Genomic DNA, 13,949 nt, shown 5'->3' with positions numbered 1-13,949 from the left:
CGTAAAACAGATTTAATTGATATCTTTACAATATCAGTACGATAAAAAATATAATACAGAAAATTATTTACACATGTAATGGTATATTTGTAAAGTGCAACAGCACATAATGGACGATAGAGCATGAATAATCTTAACATCCGCAAGTTATTAAAATGTCATTAACTCTAGAAACTGATGTAGAAACTCGAAAGCTCAGTCTCGCCACGACGGTAACATTTTATTGTACACACAATCTCTTTGAATCACTAACACAGGTATCACTAGTAGGTGCCCGTTTTTAATTGAGATGAATCTGTTGTTTCATCTCTGTACAAGTATTCACAGATAGATTACTTATCGAGTGAAACCACCGCACACAATTATACCACCACCCACCGTGGATGGTGAGAAACAAAAACCTATTGTGTAGGAATCAAGAATATTTTTTAACTGAAGACGTGCTAACGTAAATGGGTATTAATAACACGAATGAAAAATAAGCCTAATTTAATTTACAATTCGATTCGATTCAATGACCGCAATTATAATAACAAATTCTAGTTTCGTAACTACATACACAAATAATAAAAGTGCTACTGTAAGACAGGTACAAGCTTCGTAGTTTGAACAAGACAGAGAAGTTTGGCCTTTTGCCAAAGTGGCCAATAACAGCGTGTTTACGGAGCATAATTCCACGCACACACTTTGTACGACATTTTAATGTTTGTATGTATATGCGTATGAATTATTACATTGAGCATTGACTATTAATTCACACGCACAACTGTTTATAAGATGTTAGATAAAAAATAATGCTCGCTGCGTTGAATTATGTTGAAAATAAATTACAAAGGAAATTAGACATTAATCAAATGCATTTTCAAATGTAATACATTAATGAGTTAGGTTTACGAATATTTATGGCAAAACCTCCATCATAAAATAATAGGTTCATATTGACACAATACTCATGCCTATTAGAACAGCTAAGTTTCTTTAAAAACTGGTTATTTTCTTCACGATTAATATTTATAAAACAAAAACATAAAAAATTAATAGCCAAGCATAGCCTTAAAGAAAATCGACTTCCCTATTCCTTTATAGATCTAGGCGTTACGTTTTATGTTTTCGTCACGAAATGGTATTAACCTTATATTGCGTGATAAATATTAGTTTAAAAAACGTTTTGTGCTACGTTCTCTCCATATAAGGGTTCTGTTATTTTAATTGTGAAGATCGCGTTCAGAATATGACTTTCAATGTATTTTAGGAGGAGAAAGTCTGTGACGCAACCGTGACTTAAACAATATATAGTCATTGCGAATTGCGCTATTATTTTAAAATACACTTTTATATCAATTATATGAAGTTTTAAAATATTAATACTATATTTCCTTATATCGACAGTGATTAAGAAATACTATATAATTCCGCTTAATGCGTTACCTGGACCTGAAATTAGAATATTTCTTAAGCACGATTTCGCTTTCAATTGAAATGCTCGGTCAAACTTTGACCTTTGTAATCGGTATTTCGATTTTACGCGATAGACCATAATATTACTTTTAAGTACAGTAATTTTAGACACGTTGACGGTGAAAGTGTAATACACAAGTGTCCTTCCACGGCATGGGCTGTTGTTGGGAGTAAACTGTGTGATAGCGGCGGCTTAAATTGTATCTCTGCTACGATATAATTATTAAGTAAAGCTAGACAGAATTTTGAAAGATGCATTGCGATTTATCTGTCTCATACCTACTGATCGCGTGAAAACTGATAATATTAATAATTGACAATTGTATGGTAAGTTTATATTTTTTTTTTAATGATTTGGCGTCACAAAGCTCTACGCAACGCTTATCGCCGGCGCGGCAGACAGCTCGCTGCAGCGAACCGTCAACCGGCGCTCGCGCCGCCGCGCCGCCCGCCAGTCAGTCCCCGCACGTCGTCTGATGCGCTTGTGATTTCGCTGACCGGACCGAATCAACACCGTTATCGTCCTAAATGAGAAGCTAATGGACGGCCGAGGTAGTGCATGCATGTGAAGTAGCTAAGGAGTGCAGTGTTGTGTTCATGTTAGAATGGAGGACGTGCGGATTTCAGATTGGCCTGAACCGCCTGGCTCCCATGCATGGCTGCCCGCTTATGGCTTCCAGCATGAAATATTGGAGAAAGAGGATTTCTTTAGCTCCGGTAAGTGTAAACCGATTAGAAACTTAGTCGGTTATAAGAAGAGAAAGGTGCAAGTGAATAACTGTCAGACTCTACCGAATAAGTACATAGCACCTTTTCTTATGGGAAAAGACGCGATTTTCTGCTGGCTTTGAAGGAATGTCAATGCTATTAATTTATATTTTTACCTTTTATATATAAAGCATTATTATTGATCTTGTGTTACTTTGATTTGCACTTTTTTGAACGCATGGAAACGTTCTTTGTTGTACGCATGGTTTTGCAATGGTTTTTGTTATTCACCCAACCAGATCACACTGTATTGTTTGTTTGTTAATTACTTTTAATATATGTGTTGTAACAATGGTCAGAAAATAAAACCTTACATACGAATAAAACGAACTCATGATTGGACACGCTAAATTGTATGGGATTCAAAGAATACACTACGGCTATGTCTAGACGATAATATGGCCTACGTGGATAGAGATCTTGATAAATTTGACACAATAATTGGTAAATGCAGCAGTAGAGCGTTTATAACAAATTTTTATAAATATATTACATTGGTCTTTTAGTTATTCACACACATTAAGCACTCGTTTTTATTCAACTTACATTTCTGTAAACGCAAACACAGAATTCCAAGAAACTGGTTACCTTGTAGCAAATCACACAACGCTTTCTTATCGTCAAAGGATATTAATAATATGTTTTCACACATCAGAAAAGCAGATATTATTAGAGAGTTGTTATTCGTATGCTCCACTATAAACTAATACTAGATAATTTGCTCAGTCTACTTAACTCTACCTATAGTGGAATTTAAATATAGATGCGTTTTCATACTGGCTTCCTTCAGTATCTAGTACAGTTTAAAAGTTAACCTTCCATTTAAACAAAGCCGTGATTTGAGTCGTTTTTTATTAAATCTTTTGTTAGGTAATTGCTAACATTCGCAAATTAAGATTACTTTATTCTTAGTGGGGTTAAATATTGTATGAATAATCCTAGGTTTGCTAGGTATAAGAATACTGGTACTACCAAAGTCACCAGGTAGTAGATATTGCAAATCAATTCAATCCGATTATATCAGAATTTAGAACACAGCCCACACAAGTTTCATCACTATTCAGTCCAGCAATTCACCTACAAGATGTAACTGTAAACTACTTGGTTTTGCGAAGCAGTTTAAAACAAGGATGACTCTAGTGAAAGTTTAATAGCATTATAACTCAACAAAGTCTACAACTTTGATTTTTAGAACTGAAACCACATCCTTTTGCAATGTCTCATGTGTCTACGAGAACTTATGAAAACCGGTACCGCGTATGAGGTTTTTAAATTAATAATATATTTACATGTATATAATATAGACATGACATTTTGTCACGTTTCTAATGTATGTAATTAAAGTTATATTATTAAATGTTGAGCCTTAATTATAAAACTTATCAGCATTTGGCGTTATCGAGCATATTTATGTATATACATATATTTTAAGCGCAAGAATTTTATCATGAAAATTCTCGCTTTCGCAAAATGAAATTAACTTAAATTTAAACATTTTTAAAATTCTGTGGGATTAGTAGTTAGTATGCAAATGGGGTTTCTTTCAATTAAACATTTAATTCATTCTTAAACAAAGTTCACCGTTTATTCAATTCTTAAATAATAACACGTCTTTTAATTAACCTATGTCTATACAAATCGTTGTAATAAGCATAAAATTCTTTTAACCAACATACCATTGTCAAAGTCAAGGTCGTGTAAATTTTAACTTTATCAGCTTATCAAACGAAAGTAAGCAAATTTAGTTCACCTTGATCTGGCAACCAAATGTTATCTGTGTAAATATTTGTGCAAATATTCACCAAAGATAAGAATATTGCAAAATACAGCGTTTCGTACAAAACAATACAATCTATGGTCCTCACTTTTTTATGTTAGTCTGAGGATTTTTGATTAATGACGTAAAAAACTCTAAAAATAATTTTATATTAGGACGAAGCCATAGCACATATATACAAGAAGTAATTACAAATCGTAACCTAATCGCATGCAATATACGATTAACCTTTAAGATAATAAATGACCTCATGACTGGTCTGACGGCATGCTTCCCAAGTGGTATACTCCAAGTCGTAAACAAGTGGGCTCGAAAAGCCCAACTTAATTTTCACTTCTTTCATACATTTACATTGCTATTTAGTTGGCGTGGATTAAATAGCTATTAAATAAAATTAAATACTCAAGATTCGACTAGCATTTGTTTATTGCTATAATATAAGTTGCAAAAAAAATATGTCTCCCAGAGTCCCGATGTAGTGAGAACTGTGTTTCGGGAGCCTATACTCGTCGGTGCCAATATACAGGATGTCCCGTGGCAGATTTAGGATTCCTTAATTAAATTAAAGAATGTTATTATTTTAGAATATACAAATATTTGTCATAAAAAGAGAGACGAGACATGCGGATTTTATTTTTTGAAGATCACTCCGTCCAAATGTTTCGTACACACTCGCGGAATCTTTCGAGAGTATTCTGAGTGACGTGCTGCAAAACTGACCGAGGAATAGCATTCACTTCTCGCACGATATTTTCTTTTAAATCCGATAGATCTGTCGGGTTACTGTCGTACACTTTTCCCTTTAAGATTTCCTTTCCCAGATCTGGCGATCTGGGTGGCCATGCGATGTCCCCAAATCGGCTTATCAATTTTCCGGGAATTCTTCGCGAAGGAGGCTCATGGTGGCTCTTGATGTGTGAGGCGTGGCGCCATCTTGTTGAAACCACGTATGAAAGCTGTTCGATGGATGTTCTCTATGTTTCGGTATAAAAAACTCATTAAGTATGCGGCGATAGACTTCACCATCAACAGTTACGGTTGCTCCACGAGAATTTTGAAAGAAAATCGATCCAATTATTCCATTGACAGAAAGAGCTGCCCAAACAGTTACTTTTAGGCTATGCAATGCTTTTTGGTGTTTCAATCGCAGGTTTTGTCCTCTTGGCGCCCAATAGCGACAGTTTTGTTCATTGACAAAGTCATTCAAATGGAAATGAGCTTCATCACTAAACCAAATGGTGTTAACAGCTCGGAATCAGCTTAACATGTTATCACAGAACTCTTTGCGTTCTCTGAAGTCATTTGGTTTAAGTGCCTGTACCAATTGGATCTTGAACGGATGGAATTTAATGTCCAAGCTTAAAATACGGTGCACCGTGGTTTTTGGAAGGCGCAAACTTGACGCTCTCTTACGCACTGACTGGCGAGGATTTTCTTGCACACTGTTTGCAACGCGTTCAATGTTTTGTGCAGTCCTTGAAGTTCGGCTAGGACCTGGGCTTGGCTTGTTAACTGTTGAACCTGTTGCACGGAACTTCTGGATCCACGTCCTAATCAAACTTTCACTCGGTGCTTCACTTAAGCGACGAATATTGTAGTGAGAACAAAATCTTCGGCGACCAACAGTGCCCGATTTATTAGCTTCATAATACGCTTCAACTGCGAAAGCGTGGTGCGCGCCAGTCCACTGCGACATCGTTATTGAACAATCCGCACAATTGCAGCGCCAAACTGTAACCCCTCCCTGGTCCTCCGCGCAACCGTTAGAAAAATATTCGAATTTCAAATCCTAAATCTGCCACGGGACACCCTGTACATAGACATCACATTTATTACTAACAATACACACACAGAAATACAAAATAAAAATAATAAAAAATAATGAAAGATAACAAGTTTTTTCTTTTAAAGAACAAGGCACGTTTTAAGTGTAATGCGTGTGTGTTGTGGTTGTAATTGGCCCTGGCTCAGCATTATGCTGGAGCAGAACTGTTCCACAGCGCTGGTCATTCTGCCACTGCAGCTAGTTTGCGCCTCAGTCGCAAAAAAAGAAAAAGAATACTTTATTGTACCAATCTGTAGATAATTTTTACTTTAATTCATTAAACGTAATACTTAAAAATCAAACCAATATAAAATATGTTTTTGAATCGTCGTAAAATCCATATAAACATATATTATATATATATATGTCACAGTGCATGAATCGGATTTTCGATATTATTATATATAGGCCCGGAAGAAAATGCCCCGTACCGTAGGTGTCTTATTAATGGTCTTTTAGGTAACAATAAATCATATTTTAATTACCTATTATTTATTAAATGAATAAAATTTGCCTTTTTAGTGAAGGTACTTAGTCTAGAGATTTTTTTTTATTCAATCTTTTTTTACATTATTTACTATTAAAACAACTGAACAGTTTGTATATACAAAAGCCTCATCCAAATGTTGCCATGTTGATCTCTCCTTAACTACTACTATTGCGTGAATATTGGGTGCCTACCGCCGACTTTGCCGATAGTACCAATCGAGTTGAGTGAGCGACCTTTCATTGCAAGTAATTCAAAATGACCTTCGCAATGTCGTGCCTTTTATTTGAGCCTGACTCTGGTGGAATAAGGTGCATAATATAATATGGGTATATGTAATATGGTATCAGGGCCAAGACTCTTTCCAGACTTGGTTCAGTCTCTCTCAATTTCATTCTCAATAATTGGGTTCGGATAAAGGTCTCTTTTAAAAATAAATTAATCCTAAGATAAAAAATTATAAAAACTATTGTAATTAGGTAATGAACGAATATCTGTTTACTTTAGACACTAAATTCATAAAATTCTACGTAAAACAATAAATAACAACTAGTTCGCCTCGAATCAATGTTGTTCGACGTGCGAGATTATTTCGTGTCTGAAATGTAGGGCGATTAACAAAATAATAATAATTATAAATAGAATTAACAAAACGCTATTTATTTCTTATTAAAGTATCAGAATAGTACTATTCTGCTAGTTTTGTGAAAATGTGAACATAGCGCCATTACCTGGGTCTTAATCATGTTCATCTCTCGATTATAATACTTAGATTATTATTTTTATAGATTAGAGTTTACCTAGCTAATATTTTAAATACAAAAGTAGGTTTGTTTGTTACAGTTTCATGCTTAAAAATGCCGATTTTCATGATTACCAAAGACAAAATAAACGAATGAAAGCAACAAACTCTATACTATATTAGTTATTGTTGTATTTTACAAAGAATAAAGTCAAATGATTGATTACCTTTCTAGATCTACAAACATTTTTAATAGTTTTTGCGTTGTGCTTTAAAAATGCCGATTGCTTATTATTACACTGTTTTTACCGTAAATGTGTTATAACATGTTCTGTTTTTGCTCATTCAGTAATAAAAATTTTTTTAATATGGCGTTTTTATTTTTCATGATTATTTATTCGTATAATACTTTTAAAGCAATTCGTTATAAATTGATGTATTATTCACAACAAAAGAAAGTTGAAAGTTATTACGTTAAAAACTTAAGTTGTGAGTGTGCTCAGTTGACCGTTAAGAAACATATTGACGTATTGACGGCTCAATAGTCTATATTTATGAAAATTATAAGTTTTAAGTTGGTTGTAAACTTTGAAAGACTCCATCTTTGAATTAATCTTAGTCATCATTCACCATTACAAGAGATCACGGCGTGATTACGAAATCATATGATTCACGACACACGTGCAACAAAAACTGGATTACTGAATACAAATAATATATTTAATGTTTTGTGATAGACCTCGCGTTAGAGAGCAGTTTTACAATACAATTCTTAAATTATAAACACACCGTGTTGTATGACGCAAGACAATTGTTCTTACATCTTAAATATATATTTTTTCTTGAAACAGATTGTATGTTCGCGTAATGAATCATTATTCGGACAGTAACTCGTAGAGCCAATCGTCCTTTGTCGTTAACAAATGGGCTAATTACTCATTAAAATGTGAAGTCAAGGATGGATAATGATGAACAGACAAAACTGACTGACTAATGTATATTTAGGCTGTGGAAAGTTAATTTAAATTCTATAATAATTTCATTACCGGCACTTAACTCTGATGGTCGCTTGAGTCGGATTATTTAATGGGTTGGTTTAAGACACGAGATAAACTCTTTGTATTTAATCAATAAAATGAACTATAAAACAATATTTTTGTCAATGAAGCAATTCGTTTTCGATAATTGTAATGACTTAATGTTAAAGCTATTGTGTTAGCAACTGGACTATAGAGCTGCTGAATGCATTCCCATTTAATTTATGTTTACAATAGTAAAGTACCAATAGGTAGAAGTACACGCGAAGCGAGCTCGTAAATTGGCATCTCAGTGCCTTATTTTTTTATAAATTAAATGATTTTGTTCCTCTAGCTTACTTTCAGTTTTTCACAAATCATTTTGCTATTTAAAAAAAGTAATAAACAAAATAGCTTTAAGGGAGTTACAATTACGGTGCAATTTAGTGTGTTTAAAATTAGTAACACAAGACATGTAATTTGCATTGCGACAATGCCTTATCACCCGCATCGTATACGAAATGATTCTATTATCTGTGGCACTTATCTCCATGTTCTAGAAAATGCCTTTTTCGAAATTTAAATTCCTAACTAAAAAGGAAGTTTCCTAATCTGGCTCAAGTAAACCATTGTTTATTTGATCTTTTTAAATTGTTTTAGAGATAGTGTTTTATGTTATTTACATTGTTTAGTAATGCGATATAAAATATTAATCTATGTTTTGAGTAAAACATGTTGAAAATAGACACTAATCTTTGGCGTAAAATAAAAGAATGAAAATTAATTAATAGCATCATGACAGATATAGGTGGGAGGGCCGGTTTCTAATGTTTATGTCTTCCGTTGGTGGGTTGTCGAAACTATTTATTTGCACCATTAACATTTAGGAAATACTATTTATTACATAGTTCTAGAACCTAATTATTATACTCTTGCTAGTTTTTATCTGTAGAAAACCTTTTAACTAATGCATTTTTGTGATGAAAGTGACGAAAACAAGGGTTGAGCTTGCGATTCTCAATGATGCTTTGTGCATTCAAAGTTGGTGGAATGTCGATGCATTTTTCTTTTTATGTGAAAAATTAAAAAGTAAAATAGACGACCCGTGACAGCCATCCCCAGAAGGCGATCACCTATATTGAAAAGTTGATACTGAAATCCCATACCGAGATTTGAGAGAGAGAGTGATTTAGTCAGCAGTTTTCTCAAATCTCATTTGTATGATTTAAGGTAACAGGCATTACTTTTTACGCGTCATAAAACATTTGAAAGTATTAGGAAAAGTGTTTTTATAAGTCGGTCACTCGCTCAGTCAAAGCGACTTCATTATATAACAGTATAAATGTTTGTTACGAATATTGTTACGAGCTGCTGGTGGAACCTCTGCAGATTCTTGAAGTATTCAAAGTATGCTGGAACTCTCTTATAGTATATTAATTGTGTGTTAGAGTCAGTAAACATTGCCCGTGTTACATTGATTGACCCACGGACCATTGCATCTGGTTAGTGCTGCACCTTATTAAGTTCTCATGTTATTTTCACACACGTATGTATATCTTTTCTATAACATATATCGGATTGTCCTCCTTGTAACAAGTGTGATGTCAAACATATATAATAAATAATATGATAATTTTGTTTCTCTTGTTTCTTGTTTCTTTTTCTATAAGGTATGCATGTGAATAGAGAATTTGCAGCAAAAGTGGTAATATAAAAACGATAGTAATACAAATATTGTTTGTGTTGATAGTTTGAACATTAAGCCACTTTCCATATTAAACATGAAATTTTCTGCTCGAATGACACAATGGGTGATATATCTTGTTCATCTACATACAATGCCTTTAGTACGTGATTGTATTTCCTATCTTTGTTATGAGGTGAGAGTCACTGATATTCCCCATGGATTATTAGCGTTTCCCTTGAATGATTTGCTTTTTTGTTCACGTTTTTCCAATTAAATGCCAGCTCCACGTCACTACTACTTATAACAGACCGTGAAGAAATAAGAGCAATTACTTGATAATAGCTTTTTAAGAAAAAACGTCGGGTACCGTTATTTTCATTACTAATTTAAATGTTAGATTGTAATATTAAAATCGAGGCAACGGTTTCATTTTACTTGCTTTCGTCTCTCCCTACCTTCATGTTAATGTCTTAGATTGCACTTTGTTTTAATCGAAAATTACTTATTGAGTTATTGCAAGACGCCGAGTGGCAAAACCAGTTGTCGTAAATGCCAAATATCCTCTTACAGAAGACCTAGACTAATGCGTGTGACCTGGATCTGCGTGAAATGCTAGACGGCCTAAGTAAGCCAGGGATGTATTCGATATTTTCATTATTTATTTTCTACTGAACTAAAATTAAGCAATATCGTGGGAATGATCTTTAGTAGAGAGAAAGCTACCACTTTTACAGTACTACAAGAATATGTTTGGTATTTTAGCTAACGGCCAAGAATCGTATTATGTTTGTTTTACTAGCGTTCAACTTAGATTTCTTCACAATTTCACTCAGATAGGACTATTTATTTTTAATAATTTAATAGTGTTTTTGCGTCGGGCTGTACCCGAATCCGCCCCTGTGTGCCATAAGGTTTCTTCGTTACGTGATTCGTAAGTATATGGACAGAGTTCATAATAACTACATACATACACCTGCTTCCGCATCGCAATGTGAATTCTTCGCGTAGTTAGTCTTTCCGGCGGTTGGTTAATGAAATGGTCATAATATGCTAATTAATGCTTACGAGTTATTATGTCGATCGCTTGTATTACATCCTTTTTTAAATTGTTGCTTGTTTAGTTTTTTCGAACGAATCCAGGTTATCTAATAAAAACAATAACTAAATTAAGTTTCACCGTAGTTTACACCTTCAACGTAAGTTTAAAAAGTAATTTTCCAATAAAGCTTATCTTCTGTTTTAATACACGACTGATCTGATCAAAATGCAGAGGGAAAATGCTGCCAGCACCACCTAAAAGTACTCTACAAGAACCAGGCTTTTTAAATTTATTTTAATGTTTATTATTTTTTATTTTCGGATTACATAACTCTAATAGTGACAGCTTGTAACTTTAATATAAAAGTTATATGAGAACATAATCAGTATTAAAATTGTTTAATTTTAAACGCAATACTTAGTTTAACATTTGAAGTTAACAGTTAGGACACCTATAAAGAAGAAATAGTCTATCATCATTTTATCTCCTTGATCGAACCTACAAGTAGGTGTAATCTTATAATCGTATTTATGGCAATTTATTGTTATTTGATACCTCCAACAAGGGCCCGAATTGACCTTGTTACTTAATCTAGCGCTTAAGTTAATGATTTAAAATTAAGTAAATCAATAAAACCTTTGTACACTGCCGGATATCAGAAGAATGGGAATCGTAAGTGGATAGTCTTATCGTATGTTTTTTTTCTATTCAAGAGAGATCTCTTTTAATTAAATAATTACTTAATTTACTCAACTTATATAGCTATTTCTTTATAATACTAAAACTTATTATCCTCTATAAACTATTATTTAAAAGAGATATTTTCGAAACAGAAAACAATCACACAACAAGTGCATTATAAGCAAACTATTTAGTTACTTTTGTTCGTGTTGACTTCTTATCACCATCTCAAACATCGTTACTCGTAATTGAGCATAATTCACAAATACAATTAAAATTTATCAACGAATAATTGACGGATTCTTTACGCAGTCGTGTAATCCGAATTACTGTTAAGGAAATTAGGGCTTTATTAATGGCCCGTAAGCATTAAGATCCGATCAATCTCATCAGCGATTGAGTTATGAATGTATGGTCACACACACAAGTCCATCCTTGGTCTTGCTCTTGACATACGGTCACTTGCCACGCATAATAATAGATTCAAATGAATCAACTATAGTTTAGTTTAGTGAGTTGAACGCGCGATGTGATCGGACGCGTTTTTACGAGGTCCAAGTTCCAATTTCAAATGTGAAAACGTCAAAATGTGACATAACCTATGACATCGTGGCGCCTTTTTGTGTAAATGTCGAACAGACGGATGCGTTTGGGTACGTTCTTTGTTTACATACAGAAGTAATAGCTTATTATGTTTCTATAATCTTTATTCTACACGTTCTACATATCCATAGACTTCGTGTGTTTAATTTTAAAACTTACTTTACTAACAGTGAATGAATTATGCTGATTTAAATTTTAAAATATTATTTACATCTTTCGTCTCTGCTACTATTTCCATATAAAATAATCTTAATCAAATGTATATTGAAGACAAAGCTTTGCGATATTCCGTGTGAGCGAAGGAAGTGATTCCAACACTTAGAATTAATCTATGAGTTTGGAATCTATTTATAATCCTATGGCTTCGGCGCTGAGCGGTTACCGTGCAAACTAATTACTATTCTGTCGATGTAAAGCTTACCTTAACTAACGCAGATACTACGTCTTTGAATGAGATTGTGTTGAGCGTTATTTAGGTAAGATTTCAGAACCCCGACTGTTACACGTTAAGTGCTCTCGACGATGCTTGCGGAAACCAGCCAACTTGGCTGCAAGGGTATTGCTCATCCAGCTTTACAGTCATCAGCCATCAGAGTAACAGACCCACAGGCTATTAAAGTTTAGCCACGAATATAGGCATACATTTCTCAATTTTTAGACAGAAATCATGTTATTAATTTCACATCAACATTTATAAAATCGGTACGACGATATTGTGTGTTTAAGAAAATTATTGTTAGTAATTTATTTCCTAACTGTTACCTAGTCCCTCAGACTAGACTTATTTCTCCGCCATAATTCGTCAACGCTCTTATGATTAACTCTCTCTAATCTTATACCTCTTTCCCTCGCCAACGTAGTACTGTACAATAACTTTTAAGGTTAAACTTTATTCGTAGTACCTTGTATTAGTACATAGTACTAATATCGCTTGCAACACAACATTCCTTGCATACCGTTTGTTGATCACGGATTATGTAGGTACGGATTGACACAAAAACCGGTTCGTATCCTTTGCGTTCGTGATACAATAATTAAATATATATATAACAAATACTGGATGTCTACATATATATATAGAGAGAGCCCGTGTAAAGGTTGCGGTAATTCAACCAACAACACAACATTCGACAAGGCCGTAGTTTAAACCGTGGCTAAACCAGTTTTATAAAGTATTTTGCTTTGTAGGGCTTTACGTGATCGTTCTCAAAATAATTTGGCAACCCTATGGTGCATAATAGAAAATAACAAAACCGCGTATCGAATAGCGCGCAGGTATTGCGATGCGTTACTCTGTATGCATCTCATAAACCGTGTCAGAACGCACCCATAAGCGCGAACGTTATAATAAATAATTGAACTGATTTCTCAACGGATTCCTGAACGCAGCTGCAACTTGCAATCGTCATCCTTCATTGGTCGCGTTCGATTTTTAAATTGGCGATTGTCATGCTTGAATTTGTTGGCGCGAAAATAACTTATAGTATTCAGAATTCCTTCCTCATTTTTTATACTTATTGTTTCAAGTTAATTTTCTTTATGATTGTTATGTGACGAGATACGTATGCCCACCTACTGTGGGTAGGTAGGTAAAGCTAAAGAAAGATGCAATTCGATTCAGTTAATAATTCAATTCGGTGAATGTCTCGAACTCGTGTAGTTTTTTTAATAAACTTGGTCATACAACAAGGTGGTCTACCTATAGTTATTAAGCATATTAAACATTAAACTTGGTATAATATGAGATAAATATATTATCGTTCCGAGTTACGATCCTTGACACACGAACCTTGCTCTTGCTTCGGCCATGTTTGTATGTCTTGACAAATATGGTTGTAAAACGTTTGACCATTACCAGAAGAGGGT

The 13,949-nt window shown here is 33.9% G+C and overlaps 1 protein-coding gene across 3 annotated transcripts in view; it reads left to right on the top strand.

Annotated features, from left to right (window-relative positions):
• Nucleotides 1–1,897: 1,897 nt before the first annotated feature.
• Nucleotides 1,898–13,949, top strand: part of LOC125063294 (serine/arginine repetitive matrix protein 2) — a 44,784-nt gene continuing 32,732 nt past the window's right edge. The window contains exon 1 of one of the 3 annotated variants that reach the window (XM_047669679.1): nucleotides 1,898–2,175. In XM_047669679.1, the coding sequence (XP_047525635.1) occupies nucleotides 2,064–2,175 (112 nt within the window). In that variant the 5' untranslated portion in view covers nucleotides 1,898–2,063. Of the gene's footprint in view, nucleotides 2,176–11,977; nucleotides 12,134–13,949 lie in introns of those variants that run through there. The other 2 variants (XM_047669681.1, XM_047669680.1) reach the window with 2 other exon arrangements.

This window comes from Pieris napi, chromosome 3 (genome assembly GCF_905475465.1).
Source record: "Pieris napi chromosome 3, ilPieNapi1.2, whole genome shotgun sequence".
NCBI classification, from domain to species: domain Eukaryota; kingdom Metazoa; phylum Arthropoda; class Insecta; order Lepidoptera; family Pieridae; genus Pieris; species Pieris napi.
The sequence above is the reverse complement of the archived record's forward strand: the minus strand, read 5'-3'. Positions and strand labels throughout refer to the sequence as shown.